Source organism: Heptranchias perlo, chromosome 40, assembly GCF_035084215.1.
Source record: "Heptranchias perlo isolate sHepPer1 chromosome 40, sHepPer1.hap1, whole genome shotgun sequence".
NCBI lineage: Eukaryota > Metazoa > Chordata > Chondrichthyes > Hexanchiformes > Hexanchidae > Heptranchias > Heptranchias perlo.
Genome location: NC_090364.1, coordinates 19,095,372 through 19,120,472, shown reverse-complemented (window position 1 = coordinate 19,120,472; position 25,101 = coordinate 19,095,372). Strand labels below are relative to the sequence as shown.

The following is a 25,101-nucleotide window of genomic DNA, read 5'->3' as shown; positions in this document are numbered from 1 at the left end:
GGCTCGAGGGGCCGAATGGCCGACTCCTGCTCCTATTTTTTATGTTCTTATTCTATTACCTGAGAAGTTATCAGAGGACCCATCCTTTTCCTCTTCTCTCCCCCATCTACTCTCGATATCGTCCGCAGACATGGGCTCAGCTTCCATGTTTGCACTGATGACACCCAACTCAACCTCTGAACCCTCCCACTGCTTCAGTGCTGTCAGACGGCTTTTCCAACATCCAAATCAAAAGCAAAATACTGCGAATGCTGGAAATCTGAAATAAAAACAGAAAATGCTGGCGAAGCTCAGCAAGTGAGGCGGCATCTGAGGAGAAAGAAACAGAGTTAATATTTCAGGTCGAAGGCCTCTCGTCAGAACTGGAGGATGTTAAAGAGTTAAAGTTTTTAAGCAAATACAGAGCCAGGGAAAGGGATGGAGGGAGAGGAGGAAAGAACAAAAGGGAAGGTCTGTGATAGGGTGGAGGGCAAAAGTGATTAAATGACAAAAGGGATGAGGGTGCGAGGCAGGGAGGGTGGGAATGGGACAGGATAAGAAACAAAAGATTGGTCAGGAGTAGCTGTAAATGGCAGCAGAACCATTACCTGCACTTGTTGACCGAAAAAAATGAGAGAAGTGTTTATGATCTGAAGTTATTGAAATCAGTGTTGAGTCCGGAAGATTGTAAAGTGCCTAAACGAGAGATGAGGTGCTGTTCCTCGAGCTTCCGTTGAGCTTCATTGGAGGAGAGGGAGAGGGAGAGGGAGTGGGAGTGGGAGTGGGAGAGGGAGTGGGAGAGGGAGTGGGAGAGGGAGTGGGAGAGGGAGAGGGAGAGGGAGTGGGAGAGGGAGTGGGAGAGGGAGTGGGAGAGGGAGTGGGAGAGGGAGTGGGAGTGGGAGAGGGAGTGGGAGTGGGAGAGGGAGTGGGAGAGGGAGTGGGAGGGAGTGGGAGAGGGAGTGGGAGAGGGAGTGGGAGTGGGAGTGGGAGTGGGAGAGGGAGTGGGAGTGGGAGAGGGAGTGGGAGAGGGAGTGGGAGAGGGAGTGGGAGAGGGAGTGGGAGAGGGAGTGGGAGTGGGAGAGGGAGTGGGAGAGGGAGTGGGAGAGGGAGAGGGAGTGGGAGAGGGAGTGGGAGAGGGAGTGGGAGAGGGAGTGGGAGTGGGAGTGGGAGTGGGAGTGGGAGAGGGAGTGGGAGAGGGAGAGGGAGTGGGAGAGGGAGTGGGAGAGGGAGTGGGAGTGGGAGAGGGAGAGGGAGAGGGAGAGGGAGTGGGAGAGGGAGTGGGAGTGGGAGTGGGAGTGGGAGTGGGAGTGGGAGTGGGAGTGGGAGTGGGAGTGGGAGTGGGAGTGGGAGTGGGAGTGGGAGTGGGAGAGGGAGAGAGAGAGAAAATGGCAAGTCACGCTCACGGACAGAGCTGAGGTGTTCAGTCTGTGTTTGGTCTCCCCAGTGTAGAGGAGGCCACATTGTGAGCAGCGAATACAGTATATTAAATTGAAAGAAGTACCAGCAAACTGCTGTTTCACCTGGAAGGAGTGTTTGGGGCCCTGGACAGTGGGGAGGGAGGAGGTGAAGGGGCAGGTGTTGCATCTCCCCGCCCCCCCCCCCCCCCCTTTTTTTGATGTTACAGGTTATTTTACCCCTCTACATATTAATATGGGAGTTTTAACAGTGCGATGGTGACACGAGATAAGAAGGTGTTTTTATACAGTAACAAATCGTGACGACTAATCCGCAGCATCTTCCTGTGTCTTCACAGGTTAAGGGACGATGTTTGTGCCCCGGTCACTGAAGGTGAAAAGGCCTGAGGAAAGTGATGGGCAAGTTGCCAAGAAGAGTAAAGTCCTTTCCGGTGACGGTGAGCGGCCCCCGCCGGCCCGAAGCCCTGCTGCCGAGGGTGCCAGTAATCGGGAGAAGGAGAGGGGACGAGAGGCACAGCCCTTGGGACCAGGGCACAGTGTGGAGGCTGAGGAGGAGGAGCCGGTGAAGTCCCTGAGCAGGAGCCAGCGCTGGCCGGAGCCCGGGGATCCGGCCTGCTCCATGTGCGGCCGTTACGGGGAGTACATCTGCGACCAGACCGATACGGATGTGTGCAGCCTGGAGTGTAAAGCCAAGCACCTGCGGCAGGTCGGAGGACTGGCCGGGGCCCTGGGCAATGGCCCGTCGGGGGAGCCGCCTCCCGAGGGCCCGGCAGGTCAGGGACATGGGCCGGGCAGCCGGTACAGGGAGCACCACTTTATTTCCAGCCTGTCCGAGGAGCAGGTGCAGGCCCTGCAGCAGCAGCTGGGCATTGCCGTGCAGGGCCCTGCCGTCAGGCCCATCCTGGAGTTCGAGCACTGCAGCTTCCCCGACACCCTGGCCGCCAACCTGCAGAGGCTGGGCTACCACAGCCCCACCCCGGTGCAGATGCAGCTATTGCCGCAGGGCCTGTCTGGGAGCGATGTGCTGGCTGCCGCTGCCACCGGATCAGGGAAAACAGCCGGCTTCCTGCTCCCACTCACTGCGGCTGCACTCCAGGAGGTAAGGGGAGCAGGGCTCCGGGTTGGGGAGGGGCTCTGGGCCAGCGGGGGTTGGGGTTCTGGGCCGAAGGGGGGTGAGGAGGGGTTCTGGGCAGGGCGGGGCTCCGGGCCGGAGGGGGGTGAGGACGGGCTCCGGGCCAGCCGGGGGGCAGGGGTTCTGGGCCAGCCGGGGGGCAGGGGTTCTGGGCCGGCGGGGGCAGGGCAGGGCTCCGGGCCGGAGGGGGGTGAGGAGGGGCTCCGGGCCGGCGGGGGGGCAGGGGTTCTGGGCCGGCGGGGGCAGGGCGGGCTCCGGGCCAGCGGGGGGGCAGGGGTTCTGGGCCGGCGGGGGGCAGGGGTTCTGGGCCGGCGGGGGGCAGGGGTTCTGGGCCGGCGGGGGCAGGGCAGGGCTCCGGGCCGGAGGGGGGTGAGGAGGGGCTCCAGGCCGGCGGGGGGCAGGGGTTCTGGGCCGGCAGGGGCAGGGCAGGCTCCGGGCCAGCGGGGGTGGGAAGAGGGAGTGGGGGGAGGAGCTCCGGGCCTACACTTCATCTTTATTCATTCAATTAATTAAAACATCTGAGAGAAATGATATCAGACCATCGGCAAACGAACCAGAGGGGATAGGAGGAGAATTATTTTTATGCGTCGCGTTGTTTATGACCTGGAATGCACTGCCTGGAAGCAGGTTCAATAATAACTTTCAAAAGGGAATTGGATAAATCTTTGAAGGGAAAAAAAAATTACAGGGCTATGGGGAAAAAGCAGGGGAGTGGGACTAATTGGATAGGTCTATCAAAGAGCCGGCACAGGCACAATGGGCCGAATGGCCTCCAGTGCTGGAAATATGGTATGAATTTATTATGCTAAACTTGTCTGGAACCTTGGTTAGACCACACTTGGAGTACTGTGAACAGTTCCGGTCTCCATATTCTAAAAAGGGTATAGAGGCACTGGAGAAGGTGCAAAAAAGATTTACTCGGATGAGACCAAAACTGAGATGTTATACCTTTCAGGAAAGACTGAGCAGGTTGGAGCTTTTTTCTCCAGAACAGAGAAGGCTGAGGCGTGACCTGATAGAGGCCTTCAAAATTATGAAAGGTTTGATAGGATAGATGTAGAGAAAATATTTCTACTTGTCCAAAACTAAGGGGGCATAAATATAAGATAGTCACTCATAAATCCAATAGGGAATTCAGGAGAAACTTCTGCACCCAGAGAGTGGTGAGAATGTGGAACTCGCTCCCACAAGGAGTGGTCGAGATGAATAGAATAGATGCATTTAAGGCAAAAGCAGAATACTGGGGATGCTTGAAATCTGAAATAAAAACAGAAAATGCTGGAGAAGCTCAGCAAGTGAGGCAGAGTCTGTGGAGAGAGAGAGAGACCTGAAAGGGCAGGTAGTGTCGGTAAAACATCTCGCTTGTGCAGTAGGGGCACTCGACAACAACAACTTGCATTTATACAGCGCCTTTTATTGTCGAGAAACATCCCAAGGCGCTTGACAGGATTTCTCCTGAAGTCCGGGTCGAAGCAGAATAGAGGAGTTTTATTTGGCATTTGACCTGGCAGTGTTAAAGTAATCAGAGCAATTGGAGAGGGTAGAAATATACGAGGTAAATATACAAATGAGAAAGAATTTAGAAAAAATGATAGCGTACTGAAGGGATAAAGGGAGTAGAGGAGGACAATCCATTCAACCAGTTAAAGGCAGAGGAAAGACAGATTTAACAAATGTGTTAGTTTCAGCAAAAAAAAAATCAAGATAAAAGCAGTATTGTTAATAACGTTCATGTGTTAATAAAATTTGTGCATTGCAATGTTCAGAGTGTGGGAAATAAACTGGGGGAATTTGGAGCAGTTCTGTCACAAGAAGATCGAGATTTAAAGCACAACAGAAACTTGGCTACAAACTGGGCGGGAGTGCAAGTAAACACAGCAGGTTAGAATATTTTTGGGAGGACACAATGACTAAGAAAGGAGGAGGGTTTTAGAGCAGAGGAGATTTATGGGGTGATTTGATAGAAGTGTTTAAAGTTAATTGTTGGACAGAGTGATAGAAACAGACTGTTTCCAGTGATTGAGGATCTAGAAAAAAAGGACAGATAAATAAGATTAAATGTAAGAGATTTAGAACAGAGAGCAGAAGAAACTGTTTTTTACACAGGATTGTGAGGATGTGGAATTCAACACTGGACTTAGTGATTGAAGAAGAGACGATGTTAATTCTTAAATAATATTTGAAGAAAAAGGGGATGAAGAGATATGGGAACAGAGTGGGCACATGGGATTAAGACTACTGCTCCTGTGGAGGATAAACACCAACATGGACTAGTTGGGCCGAATGGCCTGTTGCAGTGTTGCAATTTCTATTTAATTCTATATCTAACCATGTAACACCTGACCTGGGTATGTTTGACTCTGTGTCTCACTGTTACGTTGACCTGGGAATGTTTGATGACACCAAATGCCCAATATGAGAAAGTATTGCTTTCTCCAGAAGTTTGAAAAGGTGCCACACAAAAGGTTGTTACACAAGGTAAGGGCTCATGGGATTGGGGGTAACATATTAGCATAGATTGAGGATTGATTAAAGGACAGAAAACAGAGTAGGAATAAATGGGTCATTTTCAGGTTGTCAGGTTGGAACTCGTGGATCAGTGCTTGGGCCTCAGCTGTTTACAATCTATATTAATGACTTAGATGAAGGGACCAAATGTAATATATCCAAGTTTATTGACGATACAAAGCTAGGTGGGAAAGTAAGCTGTGAGGAGGACACAGAGTCTGCAAAGGGATATAGACAGGATAAGTGAATGGTCAAGAAGGTGACAGATGGAGTATAATGTGAGGAAATGTGAGGTTATTCACTTTTTGGTAGGAAGAATAGAAAAACAGAATATTTTTTAAATGGTGAGGAACTATTAAATGTTGGTGTTCAAAGAGATTTGGGTGTCCTTAACATGCAGGTACAGCAAGCAATTAGGAAGGCAAATGATATGTTGGCCTTTATTGCAAGGGATTTGGAGTACAAGAGTAAGGAAGTCTTACTACAATTGTACAGGGCTTTGGTGAGACCTCACCTGGAATAATGTGAAGATTTTGGTCTCCTTACCTAAGGAAGGATATACTTGCCTTAGAGGCGGTGCAGCGAAGGTTCATTAGATTAATTCCTGGGATGAGAGGGTTTTCCTATGAGGAGAGATTGAGTAGAATGGGCCTATACTCCAGATGGAGTTTAGAAGAATGAGAGGTGATCTCATTGAATCATATAAGATTCTGAGGGGGTTTGACAGGGTAGATGCTGAGAGGTTGTTTCCCCGGCTGGAGAGTTTAGAACTAGAGGACATAGTCTCAGGATAAGGGGTCGGCCATTTAAGACTGAGATGGGGAGGAATTTCTTCTGAGGGTTGTGAATCTTTGGAATTCTCTACCCCATGACTGAGTCGTTGAGTATATTCAAGGCTGAGATCGATAGATTTTTGGACTCTAGCGGAACTAAGGGATATGGGGATTGGGCGGGAAAGTGGAGTTGAGGTTGAAGATCAGCCATGATCTTGTTGAATGGCGGAGCAGGCTCGAGGGGCCGGATGGTCTACTCCTGCTCTTATTTCTTATGTTATGTTCCATCCATTTGATGAATGCAAAAAAAACTCATGACCAACAATCCAATGCCTGATGTTTTTTCTTTTCCATGTTGTAGTAACAATGACACTGAACACTGGGTTGGAGGCGGAATTGTAACATCTTTTGTTTTCCTTCCTTTCAGAATAAGAAGGGTTCACCCCAGCAGCCTGTGGGTTTGATACTGACTCCAACTCGTGAACTTGCCATTCAGATCGAGGGGCAGGCCAAGGAACTGATGATGGGTCTGCCCAACATGAGAACTGCGCTGCTGGTCGGGGGAATGCCATTACCCCCACAACTGCACCGCCTCAAACAAAACATTAAGGTGGGACCTGGTGCAGTGGAGTTGTTTGAACCAGGCAGCCCAAACAACGCCTCCCTCCACCCCCCCGATATTTTTATTTGCACTGCTCTTTCTTCCAATTTTCACCTCCCTTCTCTCCTGAAGGTACTAACTCTGATTGGGGTCGAGTTTCATGGGTGCCGTGTGACCTCGTGGCCAGTCTTCCTGCATGAGCCTGGATAATGGTCGTGAGCAGATTATTTAATTGCTGAGGGCATCATATCTGCATCTGATCTTGACCTGCCCCAGATTCCAATCATACGCAACTTCCAACGGGAGTCATTGGATCAGGAACGCTGGCTGATTCTTTTTGTTTGTTTTCCTTTTCCCGAACCGAGGGTGCCTTAGCTGAGATCTGCTAATGGCGTTGACCAGGGACCGAAGCAGAGACCTTCTGGTCTGTGTAGCTCAGTCCCATCCTGGCCCATTTACCTATAAAACCATTGGGTGGCTTTCAAATATATAGAGTACCATTTCAAGGGCTAGAGCAAGCCCTGAGAACTTCACGTTAACATCGCCATTTGTGAAATATTGGGGACCATCCAACGGTGCCTGCTGTTTCTGCAGTACCATCTGTGTTTCTTGCAGCGAATCCCTCTGTGCCCATGTGTAGTCAGTGATTCTCTTCACAACTGTTTCCCTCTTGCCCTTCGATCCAGTACAAAAAGTGAAAGGTGTCTCCTCTCCAGAATTCAAAGCGTGGAATACTTCTGTGTGTTCCCTGGAGTCCCATTGCTGCTCAACTATCTCGTCGCCCCCAGCGCCCTCCCCTCGCCCGGCGATCCGTCTCCCCCAGCGCCCTCCCCTCACCCGGCGATCCGTCTCCCCCAGCGCCCTCCCCTCACCCGGCGATCCGTCTCCCCCAGCGCCCTCCCCTCACCCAGCGATCCGTCTCCCCCAGCGCCCTCCCCTCACCCGGCGATCCGTCTCCCCCAGCGCCCTCCCCTCGCCCGGCGATCCGTCTCCCCCAGCGCCCTCCCCTCACCCGGCGATCCGTCTCCCCCAGCGCCCTCCCCTCACCCAGCGATCCGTCTCCCCCAGCGCCCTCCCCTCACCCGGCGATCCGTCTCCCCCAGCGCCCTCCCCTCACCCGGCGATCCGTCTCCCCCAGCGCCCTCCCCTCGCCCGGCGATCCGTCTCCCCCAGCGCCCTCCCCTCGCCCGGCGATCCGTCTCCCCCAGCGCCCTCCCCTCGCCCGGCGATCCGTCTCCCCCAGCGCCCTCCCCTCGCCCGGCGATCCGTCTCCCCCAGCGTCCCCCCCCCCTCGCCCGGCGATCCGTCGTCCTCCCCTCGCCCGGCGATCCGTCGTCCTCCCCTCGCCCGGCGATCCGTCGTCCTCCCCTCGCCCGGCGATCCGTCGTCCTCCCCTCGCCCGGCGATCCGTCGTCCTCCCCTCGCCCGGCGATCCGTCGTCCTCCCCTCGCCCGGCGATCCGTCGTCCTCCCCTCGCCCGGCGATCCGTCGTCCTCCCCTCACCCGGCGATCCGTCTCCCCCAGCGTCCCCCCCTCGCCCGGCGATCCGTCGTCCTCCCCTCGCCCGGCGATCCGTCGTCCTCCCCTCGCCCGGCGATCCGTCGTCCTCCCCTCGCCCGGCGATCCGTCGTCCTCCCCTCACCCGGCGATCCGTCTCCCCCAGCGTCCCCCCCTCGCCCGGCGATCCGTCGTCCTCCCCTCGCCCGGCGATCCGTCGTCCTCCCCTCGCCCGGCGATCCGTCGTCCTCCCCTCGCCCGGCGATCCGTCGTCCTCCCCTCGCCCGGCGATCCGTCGTCCTCCCCTCACCCGGCGATCCGTCGCCCCCAGCGTCCTGCCACTCTATTCAAACACTAGTACTCTTTCCCCCCCCCCCCCCCCCCGCAACCCCCACCTCAGTAATCCCACAATCTCCCTTCCCCCCTCACCCCCAAAATCCATGCTGTTTTCTGACTGATCCCTCTCCAACAGCTCAACAGCTCTGGACTTTCTAAACATGTCAGTCTGGGGGTTTAAACTAATTTGGCAGGGGGATGGGCACCAGGATGCAGCATTAGAAAGGAGAAACAAGGTGCACAAAGGATTGGGAGAGGAAGATAGCACTAGAGCAAGAAATAGTAGAGTATTAGGTGGGATCAGACTGAGAGAGAGTACAAGAAAGTCTAAGATAGGTTTACAGTGCGTGTGTGTAAATGCACGAAGTGTGGTAAACAAGGTTGGTGAGCTGGAGGCACAAATAGCCACATGGGAATATGGTGTCGTGGCAATAATGGAGACCTGGCTCAAAAAAGGGCAGGATTGGGTACTAAATATTCCTGGATGTTCAGGAAAGAGAGGGAAGGAAAGAAAGGATGTGGGGGTGGGAGTATTGATTAAGGAGAATATTGCAGTGCTGGAGAGAGAGGATGTCCTGGAGGGGTCAAGGACTGAATCTATTTGGTTAGAGTTAAGAAACAATAGAGGTGCCATTACACTACTGGGTGTATTCTATAGGCCACCAACTAGTGGGAAGGAGATAGAGGAGCAAATTTGTAGGGAAATTACAGAGAGGTGCAAAAGCCATGGAGTAGTGATAATGGGGGACTTCATCTATCCTAATATAGACTGGGATAGTAATAATATAAGGGGCAAAGAGGGGGAGGAATTTTTGAAGTGTGTTCAGCAGAACTTTCTTGACCATTGCTAGACTTGGTTCTGGGGAATGAGGTGGGCCAAGTGGAGCAAGTGTCAGTGGGGGAACATTTAGGGAACAGTGATCAAAGTATCATAAGGTTTAGATCAGTTATGGAAAAGGACATGGACCACTCTAAAGTAAAAATACTCAATTGGAGGAGGGCCAATTTCAGTGGGATGAGAACAGATCTGGCCCGGGTAAATTGGAATCAAAGATTGGCAGGCAAAACTGTAATTGAACAGTGGCAGCCTTTAAAGAGGAGATGGTTCGGGTACAGTCTAGGCACATTCCCACGAGAGGGAAAGGTAGGGCAACTAAAGCCAGAGCTCCCTGGATGACAAAAGAGATAGAGAGTAAGATGAAGCAGAAAAAAGGGGCGTATGACAGATGTCAGGTTGATAACACAAGTGAGAACCAGACTGAATATAGAAAGTTCAGAGGGGAAGTAAAAAAGGAAATAGGAGGGGCAAAGAGAGAGTATGAGAATAGACTGGTGGCCAACATAAAAGGGAATCTAAAAGTATTCTATGGGCATATAAACAGTAAACGGGTAGTAAGTGGAGGGGTGGGGCTGATTAGGGACCATAAAGGAGATCTACTCATGGAGGCAGGGGGGATGGCCGAGGTACTAAATGAATACTTTGCATCTGTCTTTACCAATAAAGAAGATGCTGCCAGGGTCACAGTAAAGGAAGATGTAGTTGAGATACTGGATGGGCTAAAAATTGATAAAGAGGAGGTACTAGAAAGGCTGGCTGTACTTAAAGTAGATAAGTCACCCGGTCCAAATGCTGAGGGAAGTGAGGGTGGAAGTTGTTGAGGTACTGGCCATAATCTTCCAAACATCCGTAGATATGGGGGTGGTGCCAGGGGACTGGAGAATTACAAATGTTACACCCTTGTTCAAAAAAGGGTGTCAGGATAAACCCAGCAACTACAGGCCAGTCAGTTTAACCTCAGTGGTGGGGAAACTTTTAGAAACGATAATCCGGGACAGAATTAGCAATCACTTGGACAAATGTGAATTGATTAGGGAAAGCCAGCACAGATTTGTTGAAGGCAAATCATGTTTAACTAACTTGATAGAGTTTTTTGATGAGGTAACAGAGAGGGTCGATGTGGTGTATATGGACTTTCAAAAGGCGTTCGATAAAGTGCCGCATCATCGGCTTGTCAACAAGATTGAAGCCCATAGAACAAAAGGGGGCAGTAACAACATGGATACAAAATTGGCTAAGTAACAGGAGGCAGAGAGTAGTGGTGAATGGTTATTTTTCGGACTGGAGGGAGGTGTACAGTGGTGTTCCCCAGGGGTCAGTGCTGGGACCACTGCTTTTCTTGATATATATTAATGACTTGGACTTGGGTGTACAGGGCACAATTTCCAAATTTGCAGATGACACAAAACTTAGAAGTGAGGAGGATAGTGATAGACTTCAGGAGGATATAGACAGGCTGGTGGAATGGGCGGACACGTGGCAGATGAAATTTAACACAGAAAAATGCAAAGTGATGCATTTTGGTAGGAAGAATGAGGAGAGGCAATATAAACTAGAGGGCACAACTCTAAAAGTGGTGCAGGAACAGAGAGATCTGGGGATTTATGTGCACAAATCGTTGAAAGTGGCAGGGCAGGTTGAGAAAGCGGTTAAAAAAGCATAATGGATCCTGGGCTTTATTAATAGAGGCATAGAGTACAAAAGCAAGGAAGTCATGATGAACCTTTATAAAACACTGGTTCGGCCACAACTGGAGTATTGTGTCCAGTTCTGGGCAGCGCATTTTAGGAAAGATGTGAAGGCCTTTGAGAGGGTGCAGAAGAGATTTACTCGAATAGTTCCAGGGATGAGGGAATTTAGTTACGTGGATAGACTGGAGAAACTGGGGTTGTTCTCCTTGGAACAGAGACGGTTGCGAGGAGATTTGATAGAGGTATTCAAAATCATGAAAGGTCTGGACAAAGTAGATAGAGAGAAACTGTTCCCATTGGCAGAAGGGTCAAGAACCAGAGGACATAGATTTAAGGTGATTGGCAAAAGAACCAAAGGTGACATGAGGAAAAACTTTTTTACACAGCGAGTGGTTATGATCTGGAATGCACTGCCCGAGGGGGTGGTGGAGGCAGATTCAATCATGGCCTTCAAAAGAGATCTGGATAATTACTTGAAAGGAAAAAGTTTGCAATGAATAGGGTGGGGGAGTGGGACCAGCTGGATTCCTCTTGTATAGAGTTGGCACGAACTCGATGGGCCAAATGGCCTCCTTCCATGCTGTTAACTTTCTATGATTCATGAGTCTATGACTTTGCCGTAGTTTGGGAATGCCAACCTATCCCGCGTGGGATCAGCGTGCCAGTTGCACGATCAAGCACACTCTCCAATTCACTAACTCTAGCCAACCACATTCCCCACAGGATACAGGTTTACAACAACTTGCCTTTAGCATCACCACCCCCTCTCTAGACCCCTCCACTGCCTCTGATTTTTCACGCTGCTTGTCCGACATCCAGTACTGGTTGACCAGAAATTTCTTCTAATTAAATATTGGGAAGACCGAAGCCATTTTCTTCAGTCCCCGCCACAAGCTCCGTTCCCTAGGCACCGACTCCATCCCTCTCCCTGACCACTGTCTGAGGCTGAACCAGACCGTTTGCAAACTCAGCGTCTTATTTGACCCTGAGATGAGCTTCCGACCACATATCCGCTCCATCACCAAGACCACCTACTATCACCCATCTCCGCCCCTGCCTCAGCTCATCTGCTGCTGAAACCCTCATCCATGCCTTTGTTACCTCCAGACTGGACTATTCCAATGCTCTCCTGGCCGGCCTCCCATCTTCCACCCTCCATAAACTTCAGCTCATCCAAAACTCTGCTGCCTGTATCCTAACTCGCACCAAGTCCCGTTCACCCATCACCCCCTGTGCTCACTGACCTACATTGGCTCCCAGTCCAGGAATGCCTCGATTTTTAAAATTCTCATCCTTGTTTTCAAATCCCTCCATGGCCTCGCCCCTCCCTATCTGTGACCTCCTACAACCCTCCGAGATCTCTGCGCTCCTCAATTCTTGCCTTTTATGCGTTTCCCCGATTTCTTTCGCCCCATCATTGGCGGCTGTGCCTTCAGCTGCCTGGGCCCTAAGCTCTGGAATTCCCTCCCTAAACCTCTCCGTCTCTCTACTTCTCTCTCAAACCTACCTCTTCGACCAAGCTTTTGGTCACCTGTCCTAATATCTCCTTATGTTACTCGGTGTCAAATTTTGTTTGAAAATCGCTCCTGTTAAAGACGCTATATAAATGCAAGTTATTGTAGCAAAATGTCCCTCGACAGTTCACAAGGGGATCAGACACTGAGGAGGAGATTGGAAACAGAGGAGGTTGGTTTTACAGATGTTTTGGAAGGTGGGGAAAGAAGTATCTGGGTGGATGGGTTCAGGGAGAGAGTTCCAGACAGCAGGGCTGTGATGGCTGGAGTCGGTGCCATCGTTGGTGGAACAGGCTGGGAGGCTGCACGAGTGCAGAGAGTGCAAGCTGGGACTTCGCTGGCAGGGTTGGCATTTATTGCCCATCCCTAGTTTCCCTTAAGATGCTGGTGGTGGGGTTTCTTTCAACCGCTGGTAACAGTTTGATACAACTGAGTGCCTTGCTGGACCACGTCAGAGGGCAGTTAAGAGTCAACCATGTTGTTCATAGAATCATAGAAAATTTACGGCACAGAAGGAGGCCATTCGGCCCATCGTGTCCGCGCCGGCTGAGAAACGAGCCACCCAGCCGAATCTAATTTTCCTGCATTTGGTCCATAGCCCTGCAGGTCACGGCTCTTCAGGTGCGCATCCAGGTATTTTTTAAATGAGTTGAGGGTTTCTGCCTCTACCACCCTCTCAGGCAGTGAGTTTCAGACCCCCACCACCCTCTGGGTGAAACATTTTTTCTTCATTTCCGCTCTAATCCTTCTACCAATTACTTTAAATCTATGCCCCCTGGTCACTGACCCCTCCGCTAAGGGAAATAGGTCCTTCCTATCCACTCCATCTAGGCCCCTCATAATTTTATACACCTCAATTAAATCTCCCATCAGCCTCCTCTGTTCCAAAGAAAACAACCCCAGCCTATCCAATCTTTCCTCATAGCTAAAATTCTCCAGTCCTGGCAACATCCTCGTAAATCTCCTCTGTACCCTCTCTAGTGCAATCACATCTTTCCTGTAATGTGGTGACCAGAACTGTACACAGTACTCAAGCTGTGGCCTAACTCGTGTTTTATACAGTTCCGGCATAACAGCCCTGCTCTTATATTCTATGCCTCGGCTAATAAAGGAAAGTATTCCATATGTCGTCTTAACCATCTTATCTACCTGTCCTGCTACCTTCAGGGATCTGTGGACATGCACTCCAAGGTCCCTCACTTCCTCTACACCTCTCAGTATCCTCCCATTTATTGTGTATTCCCTTGCCTTGTTTGCTCTCCTCAACTGCATTACCTCACACTTCTCTGGATTGAATTCCATTTGCCACTTTTCTGCCCATCTGACCAGTCCATTGATATCTTCCTGCAGTCTACAACTTTCCTCCTCACTACCCTTTGCTTCCTGCCACTGAGCCAATTTTGGATCTAATTTGCCACATTCCCTTGGATCCCATGGGTTTGTACTTTTTTGACCAGTCTGCCATGTGGGACCTTGTCAAAAACCTTGCTAAAATCCATGTAGACTACATCAAACGCGTTACCCTCATCGACCCTCCTTGTCACCTCCTCGAAAAATTCAATCAAGTTAGTCAGACACGACCTCCCCTTAACACATCCGTCCTTGATTAGTCCGTGCCTTTCTAAGTAAGTTCATCCTGTCCCTCAGAATTGATTCCAATAATTTGCTCACCACCAAGGTTAGGCTGACTGGCCTGTAATTACTTGGTCTATCCTTCGCTCCCATTTTAAACAACGGTACAATGTTAGCAGTCCTCCAATCCTCCGGCACTACGCCTGTATCCAGTGAAGTTTGGAAAATGATGGTCAGCACCTCCGCTATTTCCTCCCTGGCTTCTTTTAACAGCCTGGGATACATTTCATCGGCCCTGGTGATTTATCCACTTTCAAAGATGCTAATCCCCTTAATACTTCCTCTCTCACTATGTTTATCCCATCCAATATTTCACACTCCTCCTCCTTAACTACAATCCCTGCATCATCCCTCTCTATGAAGACAAATGCAAATATTTTTTCATGCCCTCTCTTTGCTTTCCTAATTTCCTTTTTAATTTCACCCCTGCACTTTGTAAACTCCTCGAAGCTTTCCGTAGTATTGAGTTCCCGGTGTCTATCATAGGCTTTCTTCTTCTGCCTTATCTTACCCTGAATGCTTCTTGAAACCCAGAGGGTTCTAGATTTGGCAGCCCCTCCCTTTTTCTTTGTGGGATCATGTTTACTCTGAACCCCCTCAATCACCCCTTTGAATGTCTCCCACTGCTCTGACACTGATTTACCTTCAAGTAGCTGTTTCCAGTCCACTTTTGCTAAATCACTTCTCGGTTTAGTAGAATTGGCCTTTTCCCAATTGAAAACTTTAACTCCTGTTCTGTCTTTGTCCTTTTCCATAACTATGCTAAAACTATTATGATCTTTACCTCCAAAATGCTCTCCCACTGATACTCCTTCCACCTGCCCAGCTTCATTCCCTAAATCCAGAACTGCCCCCTCTCTTGTTGGGCTTACTATGTACTGGCTAGAAAAATTCTCCTGAATGCATTTTAAGAATTCTGCTCCCTCTATACCATTCACACTGATTGTATCCCAGTTAATATTCGGGTCGTTGAAATCCCCGACTATTACTGCCCTATTGTTTTTGCACGTCTGAGAAATTTGCCTCCATATTTGCTCCTCTATCTCCCTCTGACTGTTTGGGGGGTCTATAGTTCACTCCCAGTCACGTGACTGCCCCTTTTTTGTTCTTTTAGCTCAACACATAAGGCCTCATTTGATGCTCCTTCTAAAATATCATCCCTCCTCACAACTGTAATTGTTTCCTTAACCAAAATTGCCACCCCCCCTCCTCTTTTATCCCCCTCTCTATCGCGTCTGAATAACCCTGTAACCAGGTTGTTGTGGGTCTGGAGTCAAATATAGGCCCAGACCGGGTAAGGACAGCAGGTTTCCTTCCCCACAAGGACATTAGGGAACCAGTTGGGATTTTACTACAATCCGACAGCTTCACGGTCACTTTTAATTTCCAATCTTGTTTTTTAAAACTGAATTAAAATTCTCAAACTGCCACAGTGGGATTTGAACTCGCGTTCACTGGGTTCTTAGTCACTGCACTGCCGTACCCACTTCAGATTTATTTTGAGTGACAGACACTGCAGCTGTACGTTAAATGCATACACTTCGATATGTATTTACCTACTAATGTATTAAATGTCTGGTATCCAGTGCACACTTCCTGCTTGTGGCACTTGTTTCCTGTGTCATGCTTGAGTGCAAGGTCTGGGTATTACATTTAACTATAATGCATGTACAAGAAAGACTTGCATTCATATAGCGTCTTTCACGACCTCAGGATGTCCCAAAGCGCTTTACAACCAATGAACTACTTTTGAAGTGCAGTGACTTATAATGTAGGAAACATGGCAGCTAATTTGCACACAGCAAGATCCCAGAAACAGCAATGAGATAATGACCAGATAATCTGTTTTAGTGATGGTTGAAGGACAAATATTGGCCAAGACACTGGGGAAAAGTCGGTCTGGATTTTGTGCTGAAGTTTCTGGAGTGGGGCTCGAACCCACGACCTTCTGATTTAAGAGGCGAGAGTGCTACCCACTGAGGCACGGCTGACACATATACTTCTTTTGATACTTACCTTTCAGTCCTCCCATGTTAGGTGCCGGTGCTGCTCCTGCAAACTCTGTCTCCCACTTTGTTTCTCCCAATGCTGATGACACTGCTGCTCGATTTTTTTTTTTATTCGTTCATGGCGAGGCCGGCATTTATTGCCCATCCCTAATTGCCCTTGAGAAGGTGGTGGTGAGCCGCCTTCTTGAACCGCTGCAGTCCGTGTGGTGAAGGTTCTCCCACAGTGCTGTTAGGAAGGGAGTTCCAGGATTTTGGCCCAGCGAAGATGAAGGAACGGCGATATATTTCCAAGTCGGGATGGTGTGTGACTTGGAGGGGAACGTGCAGGTGGTGTTGTTCCCATGTGCCTGCTGCTCTTGTCCTTCTAGGTGGTAGAGGTCACGGGTTTGGGAGGTGCTGTCGAAGAAGCCTTGACGAGTTGCTGCAGTGCATCCTGTGGATGGTACACACTGCAGCCACGGTGCGCCAGTGGTGAAGGGAGTGAATGTTTAGGGTGGTGGATGGGGTGCCAATCAAGCGGGCTGCTTTGTCCTGGATGGTGTCGAGCTTCTTGAGTGTTGTTGGAGCTGCATTCATCCAGGCAAGTGGAGAGTATTCCATCACACTCCTGACTTGTGCCTTGTAGATGGTGGAAAGGCTTTGGGGAATCAGGAGGTGAGTCACTCGCCGCAGAATACCCAGCCTCTGACTTGCTCTTGTAGCTACAGTATTTATATGGCTGGTCCAGTTAAGTTTCTGTTCAATGGTGACCCCCAGGATGCTGATGGTGGGGAATTCGGCGATGGTAATGCCGTTGAATGTCAAGGGTAGGTGGTTAGATTCTTTCTTGTTGGAGATGGTCATTGCCTGGCACATATCTGGTGCAAATGTTACTTGCCACTTATCAGCCCAAGCCTGGATGTTGTCCAGGTCTTGCTGCATGCGGGCACGGACTGCTTCATTATTTGAGGGGTTACGAATGGAACTGAACACTGTGCAATCATCAGCGAACATCCCCATTTCTGACGTTATGATGGAGGGAAGGTTGTTCTTGAAGCAGCTGAAGATGGTTGGGCCTTGGACACTGCCCTGAGGAACTCCTGCAGCAATGTCCTGGGGCTGAGATGATTGGCCTCCAACAACCACTACCATCTTCCTTTGCGCTAGGTATGACTCCAGCCACTGGAGAGTTTTCCCCCTGATTCCCATTGACTTCAATTTTACGAGGGCTCCTTGGTGCCACACTCGGTCAAATGCTGCCTTGATGTCAAGGGCAATCACTCTCACCTCACCTCTGCAATTCAGCTCTTTTGTCCATGTTTGGACCAAGGCTGTAATGAGGTCTGGAGCCGAGTGGTCCTGGCGGAACCCAAACTGAGCATCGGTGAGAAGGTTATTGGTGAGTAAGTGCCGCTTGATTGCACTATCGACGACACCTTCCATCACTTTGCTGATGATTGAGAGTAGACTGATGGGGCGGTAATTGGCCGGATTGGATTTGTCCTGCTTTTTGTGGACAGGATATACCTGGGCAATTTTCCACATTGTCGGGTAGATGCCAGTGTTGTAGCTGTACTGGAACAGCTTGGCTAGAGGCGTGGCTAGTTCTGGAGCACAAGTCTTCAGCACTACAGCCGGGATGTTGTCAGGGCCCATAGCCTTTGCTGTATCCAGTGCACTCAGCCGTTTCTTGATATCACGTGGAGTGAATCGAATTGGCTGAAGACTGGCTTCTGTGATGGTGGGGATATCGGGAGGAGGCCGAGATGGATCATCCACTCGGCACTTTTGGCTGAAGATGGTTGCAAACGCTTCAGCCTTATCTTTTGCACTCACGTGCTGGACTCCGCCATCATTGAGGATGGGGATGTTTACAGAGCCTCCTCCTCCCATTAGTTGTTTAATTGTCCACCACCATTCACGACTGGATGTGACAGGACTGCAGAGCTTTGATCTGATCCGTTGGTTGTGGAATCGTTTAGCTCTGTCTATAGCATGTTGCTTCCGCTGTTTAGCATGCATGTAGTCCTGAGTTGTAGCTTCACCATGTTGGCACCTCATTTTTAGGTATGCCTGGTGCTGCTCCTGGCATGCTCTTCTACACTCCTCATTGAACCAGGGTTGATCCCCAGGCTTGTTGGTAATGGTCGAGTGAGGAATATGCCGGGCCATGAGGTTACAAATTGTGCTGGAATACAATTCTGCTGCTGCTGATGGCCCACAGCGCCTCATGGATGCCCAGTTTTGAGCTGCTCGATCTGTTCTGAATCTGTCCCATTTAGCACGGTGGTAGTGCCACACAACACGTTGGATGGTGTCCTCAGTGTGAACACGGGACTTTGTCTCCACGAGGACTGTGCGGTGGTCACTCCTACCAATACTGTCATGGACAGATGCACCTGCAACAGGTAGATTGGTGAGGACGAGGTCAAGTCGGTTCTTCCCTCGTGTTGGTTCGCTCACCACCTGCCGCAGGCCCAGTCTGGCAGCTATGTCCTTCAGGACTCTGCCAGCTCGGTCAGTAGTGGTGCTACCGAGCCACTCTTGGTGATGGACATTGAAGTCCCCCACCCAGAGTATATTCTGTGCCCTTGCTACCCTCAGTGCTTCCTCCAAGTGGTGTTCAACATGGAGGAGGACTGATTCATCAGCTGAGGGAGGGCGGTAGGTGGTAATCAGCAGGAGGTTTCCTTGCCCATGTTTGACCTGATGCCATGAGATTTCATGGGGTCCGGCGTCAATGTTGAGGACTCCCAGGGCCACTCCCTCCTGACTGTATATCACTGTACCGCCACCTCTGGTGGGTCTGTCCTGCCGGTGGGACAGGACATACCCAGGGATGGTGATGGAAGAGTCTGGGACGTTGGCTGGAAGGTATGATTCTGTGAGTATGGCTATGTCAGGCTGTTGCTTGACTAGTCTGTGGGACAGTTCTCCCAATTTTGGCACAAGTCCCCAGATGTTAGTGAGGAGGACCTTGCAGGGTCGACTGGGCTTGGTTTGCCTTTGTCGTGTCCGGCGTGGTGCCTAATGGTCCGTCTGGTTTCATTCTTATGACTTTTTTTTAGCAAGATTGTACAACTGAGTGGCTTGCTCGGCCATTTCAGAGGGTGATTAAGAATCAACCACATTGCTGTGGGTCTGGAGTCACATTTCGGCCAGACCGGGTAAGGACGGCAGGTTTCCTTCCCTCAAGGGCATTAGTGAACCAGATGGGTTTTTACGACAATCCAGTAGTTTCATGGCCACCATTACTGATACTAGTATTTTTTAAATTCCAGATTTTATTTAATTAATTGAATTTAAATTCCCCAGCTGCCATGGCGGGATTTGAACTCTTGACTCCGGATTATTAGTCCAGGCCTACTGGATTACTAGTCCAGTAACATAACCACTATGCTACTGTACCCGATCCAAGAGAGATTGCCAGATCCACTTGTGAAATTGCGGATAGATTATCAGTAAGCAGAAGCCCCATCTCGGACTACTGGTGTGACAGCTGTGGAAGCTACATCATTAAATAAATTTAAAACAGAAATAGACAGTTTCCTAGAAGTAAAGGGAATTAGGGGTTACGGGGAGCGGGCAGGAAATTGGACATGAATTTAGATTTGAGGTTAGGATCAGATCAGCCATGATCTTATTGAATGGCGGAGCAGGCTCGAGGGGCCGAGGGGCCGATTGGCCTACTCCTGCTCCTATTTCTTATGTTCTTATGACAGGGTCCATGACAGCTAATCACTGACTACATTGGGAAATTCTATTGAAGGGCTGCCTGCAGGCGTGACTAGGAAAGGCGACGGCCAACTGTTGACCGTTTAACATCGGAAAACCCCATAGGAGATGTTGCCCATCTCTGACCTGGAGCGTGCACCACACTTACTGATTGTAATATATCGTTCAAATTCTCCCACTACTCCAGGACTATCATGGAGAATAAGGACAACCCCAAGATTTCCCTCTGAACAACAAACAGCTCCGCAACCCCCCCACACCCTCTTTCCCCCCCCCCCCCCACCTCTCTTGTTTTTCACCTCAAACACCAAATATGAGGAGCTCTCGGATCTCTTCATCTCAGAGACCACCTGCCCGGCTGCCTCCTCTCCCCCGTCCTTTCCCCCACCCTCCCCCGGTTCCTACATCCTTGCCAAGACCTCATATCACCCCCCATCTTCCCCTTCTGGCCCTAAACAAACCCTTTGTCAGATCCACCTCCTGTGCCCTTGACCCATCCTCACTCAATTTCTCATCACACACGTGACCCAATGCTTTCCCATGTCATCAATGGCTCCTTCTCTTTAGGCTCTGTTCCCCCCCCTCCGCCTTTCAGGCCTGACTTGCCTCAGACTGCCCTCCAGCAGGGTATCATCTGTTGTTTAATGAGATTTTGTTTGTGGTTCTATTCAACAGGTTGTTATTGCAACCCCAGGCCGGCTGCTGGAAATTATAAAACAGGAGGCGATCAGCCTGTGTGGAGTCCGGATTGTGGTGGTGGACGAGGTAAGTGTTAACACGGAAGTTTTACCATCCCGTTTTCTTCAAAAATATCTGGATTCAGTGCTGGGGCCTGAGCTCAAACCAGCCCAGTCTAATTGGAGTAAAGTGTGCTCTGCCTCACGGTTTCTCGGTCGGGTGAGTTTGGGCAGTTTCAGTCCCGTTCACTGCAACCATGGGCCCACAGCACCAGGTGTTGGTCCCAAGAGAGGCCACAAGGTGATGAGATTAGGAACTGTCATACTGGTGCAGTGGGGGGTGCTCTTCTAGGGTTGGGACAGTGTAGAGGGAGCTTTACTCTGTATCTAACCCGTGCTGTACCCGCCCTGGGAGTGTTTGATGAGACAGTGCAAAGGGAGGTTTAAACACGTAGGAGTTACAACAAGGAAATAGGCCATTCGGCCCAACCAGTCCGTGTCAGTGTTCACCCTCCACATGAGCAGATAGATATTTACCCTCCCTGTTCCCATATCCCTTCAACCACCAATCCAATCTAATCTTCAATGTTGACAGTTTCTACCTCAACCACTAACCCTGGAGGTGAATCCCAGAGCCTCACAACTCTGTGTGAAGGAGTTTCCCCTGCCCTCTGTTCTAAATCTCTTACCTTTAATCTTGTATCTGTGCCCCTCATTCCTGACCCCTCAACTACTGGAAACAGACTGCTTCTATCTACCCTGTCCCACCCTTTCATCATCTTAAACACCTCTATCATGTTTGGCCAGGGTTCCTGATCACTGGTGACCCCTGCTGGGAAGTGCATGTGTGTAGACTTTGAGCGACAACAGGATTAGGCTTGGCTGTGATGACCCACACGGTTAAACAGCCTACCAATGCTCTCGCCGTAGGGCGAGGTACAGAGGACAGCGTTGCTCCCGGACCCTCTCAGCAGCAGGAGTAAAGCATCCTCAGAACAGGGGAATATTTTAATAAGTCAAACCGCACCGAAGCAGGTAGATTTTTAGTCTATCTGTTGATTGAAGCCTCTCACCAAGGCTCCTCCCAAACCCGCGACCTCTACCACCTAGAAGGACAAGAGCAGCAGGCACATGGGAACAACACCACCTGCACGTTCCCCTCCAAGTCACACACCATCCCGACTTGGAAATATATCGTTGTTCCTTCATCGTTGCTGGGTCAAAATCCTGGAACTCCCTTCCTAACAGCACTGTGGGAGAACCTTCACCACACGGACTGCAGCGGTTCAAGAAGGCGGCTCACCACCACCTTCTCGAGGGCAATTAGGGATGGGCAATAAATGCCGGCCTCGCCACATCCCGAGATGAATAATAAGTGTATACGTTTCAGCATTGCTTCCAATAAAACTAAAAGGTATTGTGATTTTTGTTGAGGTCGACACCATGTTGAAGATGGGATTCCAGCAGCAGGTGTTGGATATTCTGGAGAAAACGCCCGAGGAGCATCAAACGATTCTGGTCTCTGCCACTATCCCAGCAGGTATCCAGCAGCTGGCCAGCCGGTTCCTGCAGGACCCAGTCAGGATCACCGTCGGAGAGATGAACCAGCCTTGTTCCAACGTCCGTCAGATTATCCTGTGGGTGGAGGAACCGTCCAAGAAGAAGAAATTGTTTGAGATTCTGAACGTGGGTCGAGTTGGAGCTTTCTATGTGATTGTAAAGTAGAAAATCTCAGAGATGCTCCAGCAGCATAGCAAGGGGCGGGGGTGGAAAGGGCTTGTATTCCCAATCCAGAGTTTGGCGAGAGGGTGTGGGGGGGGGGGGTCCCCTCACAGCTCAGTTGGGAAGTGTGGAACTGAACCACCAAACAGGAGGGTCCCAGGTCCGGACCCCAATCCGTGCAGTTAGCTGGCCTCAGCTGGCAGTGGGAATACGCATGTTGTAAATTAGCATCAATGCCTCTGGGTTGAGGAGTGGTGGGGAGTGCGAATCAGCCAGAGGTCCTGCTCACTGTCTGTTGGCACCTGCTGGGAGCGAGGTGTGTGTGGATAATTTGGGCGAGTGCATCATTGGACTCCACTGTGATGCACCCACAGTTGAATAACCCATGGACACTCATCTGGGCTCCCACCTGAAAAATATCATTTGGGTGAGGGACTGGAAACTCCTGTGGAACTGCAGGGACCAGAATCTTCAGGATTGGAGGGAGAGAGAAAGGAGAAGGTGGAGATTAGTGTCGGTCTAAACATGTTGAGCCTCTGTGGTATCTGCACATTACTGTACATTAGTCTTTTAATGTGCAATTTTTAAATACATTTTTTGTTTGTTCCTCTTGTTTAGGATAGCAAACTCTTCCACCCCCCTGTACTAGTGTTTGTGGATTGCAAACTGGGAGCTGATCTGCTGTCGAATGCAGTGCAGACGATCACAGGCCTGAAAACAGTGGCTATTCACTCAGACAAGGCCCAGTGCGAACGGAATCAGATTCTGCAGGTGATGGAAATCACTCAATGTTTGTGGGTACATGATTGATCAGGGTTTTACTGAGCTATACAACCCAGAGTTCCCAACATCAAGCTGTGCTCGGGGCCATTTTAGCTGATCCAGGGCAGCGTGGTGTTGGAATGTCACGTTGGGCTCGGTGCCCTTGGGTTTGGGAGAGGAAAATTCCCCCAGTGTTCCCTTTCCTGACTCCGGTCCAGTGATTCCCAGCCGGAGTGTTCACGTGCGTGGATGTTGCACTTTAGAACTGCATTGGGCTTGGATGTGATGCCTGCTGTAGTCAAAAAGCCTGCCAGCACTCACTATCTAGGTTCACATCTTAAGAACAGTCACTTGAGTGAAGTTCTAGAAAGAAAGAAAGACTTGCATTTATACAGTGTCTTTCACAACCTCAGGACATCCCAAAGCACTTTACAGCCTGTTGTAATGTAGCAATCGTGGCAGCCAATTTGGGCACAGCAAGATCCCACAAACAGCAATGAGATTAAATGACTAGACAATCTGTTTGTGATATTGGTTGAGGGATAAATATTGGCCAGGACACCAGGGAGAACTCTCCTCTTCTTCGAATAATGTCTTGGAATCTTTTACGCCCACCCGAGAGGGCAGACGGAGCCTTGGTTTAACATCTCATCCGAAAGACGGCTCTTCCGACGATGCAGCACTGGAGTGTCAGCCTGGATTATGGGCTCAAATCTCTGGAGTGGGGTTTGAACCCACGACCTTCTGACTCAGGCGAGAGAGTGCTGCCACAGCTGGAGGGCTGCCTGTGTCCGTGAATCCGTACTGCAGCAGGGAGAGGTCCTACCGATATCATAAACTGAAACGCTGCGTGAAAGACAATCAATTAGAAAGTGTTAAGAATCAACTAGGTAGAGTCACAGGTAGGGGCGGCAAGTTACCTACATGTGACTCCAGTCTACTCTCTAGTTGATTCTTAATACCTTCTCATTGATTGTCTTAGTGTTTCATTCAATCCCTGAAGGACTTTTTTTTTTTTTATTCGTTCACGGGATGTGGGCGTCGCTGGCGAGGCCGGCATTTATTGCCCATCCCTAATTGCCCTCGAGAAGGTGGTGGTGAGCCGCCTTCTTGAACCGATGCAGTCCATGTGGTGACGGTTCTCCCACAGTGCTGTTAGGAAGGGAGTTCCAGGATTTTGACCCAGCGACAATGAAGGAACGGCGATATATTTCCAAGTCGGGATGGTGTGTGACTTGGAGGGGAACGTGCAGGTGGTGTTGTTCCCATGCGCCTGCTGCCCTTGTCCTTCTAGGTGGTAGAGGTCACGGGTTTGGGAGGTGCTGTCGAAGAAGCCTTGGCGAGTTGCTGCAGTGTATCCTGTGGATGGTACACACTGCAGCCACAGTGCGCCGGTGGTGAAGGGAGTGAATGTTTAGGGTGGTGGATGGGGTGCCAATCAAGCGGGCTGCTTTATCTTGGATGGTGTCGAGCTTCTTGAGTGTTGTTGGAGCTGCACTCATCCAGGCAAGTGGAGAGTATTCCATCACACTCCTGACTTGTGCCTTGTAGATGGTGGAAAGGCTTTGGGGAGTCAGGAGGTGAGTCACTCGCCGCAGAATACCCAGCCTCTGACCTGCTCTCGTAGCCACAGTATTTATATGGCTGGTCCAGTTAAGTTTCTGGTCACTCCTACCAATACTGTCATGGACAGATGCATTTGCGACAGGTAGATTGGTGAGGACGAGGTCAAGTAAGTTTTTCCCTCGTGTTGGTTCGCTCACCACCTGCCGCAGGCCCAGTCTAGCAGCTATGTCCTTCAGGACTCGGCCAGCTCGGTCAGTAGTGGTGCTACCGAGCCACTCTTGGTGATGGACATTGAAGTCCCCCACCCAGAGTACATTCTGTGCCCTTGCTACCCTCAGTGCTTCCTCCAAGTGGTGTTCAACATGGAGGAGGACTGATTCATCAGCTGAGGGAGGACGGTTGGTGGTAATCAGCAGGAGGTTTCCTTGCCCATGTTTGACCTGATGCCATGAGATTTCATGGGGTCCAGAGTCAATGTTGAGGACTCCCAGGGCCACTCCCTCCTGACTGTATATCACTGTACCGCCACCTCTGGTGGGTCTGTCCTGCCGGTGGGACAGGACATACCCAGGGATGGTGATGGAAGAGTCTGGGACGTTGGCTAATGAACCAGTTGGGTTTTTATACCAATGCAGCAACTTTCACAGTCATAGTTTTTTCTGGGGCCTGCGCACAAATGAGCAGATTTATTAAATTTAGTTTTGCAATTTAGTGGACCATGAGCTCTGCACCTCC

The 25,101-nt window shown here is 50.3% G+C and overlaps 1 protein-coding gene across 1 annotated transcript in view; it reads left to right on the top strand.

The window, feature by feature from the left end:
* Positions 1–1,736: 1,736 nt before the first annotated feature.
* ddx59 (DEAD (Asp-Glu-Ala-Asp) box polypeptide 59) overlaps positions 1,737–25,101 on the top strand; it is a 31,075-nt gene continuing 7,710 nt past the window's right edge. The window contains exons 1-5 of the mRNA XM_067974728.1: positions 1,737–2,493; positions 6,235–6,417; positions 20,315–20,404; positions 21,751–22,002; positions 22,657–22,809. Coding sequence (XP_067830829.1) covers positions 1,744–2,493; positions 6,235–6,417; positions 20,315–20,404; positions 21,751–22,002; positions 22,657–22,809 — 1,428 coding nt within the window. The 5' untranslated portion in view covers positions 1,737–1,743. The remainder of the gene's footprint in view (positions 2,494–6,234; positions 6,418–20,314; positions 20,405–21,750; positions 22,003–22,656; positions 22,810–25,101) is intronic.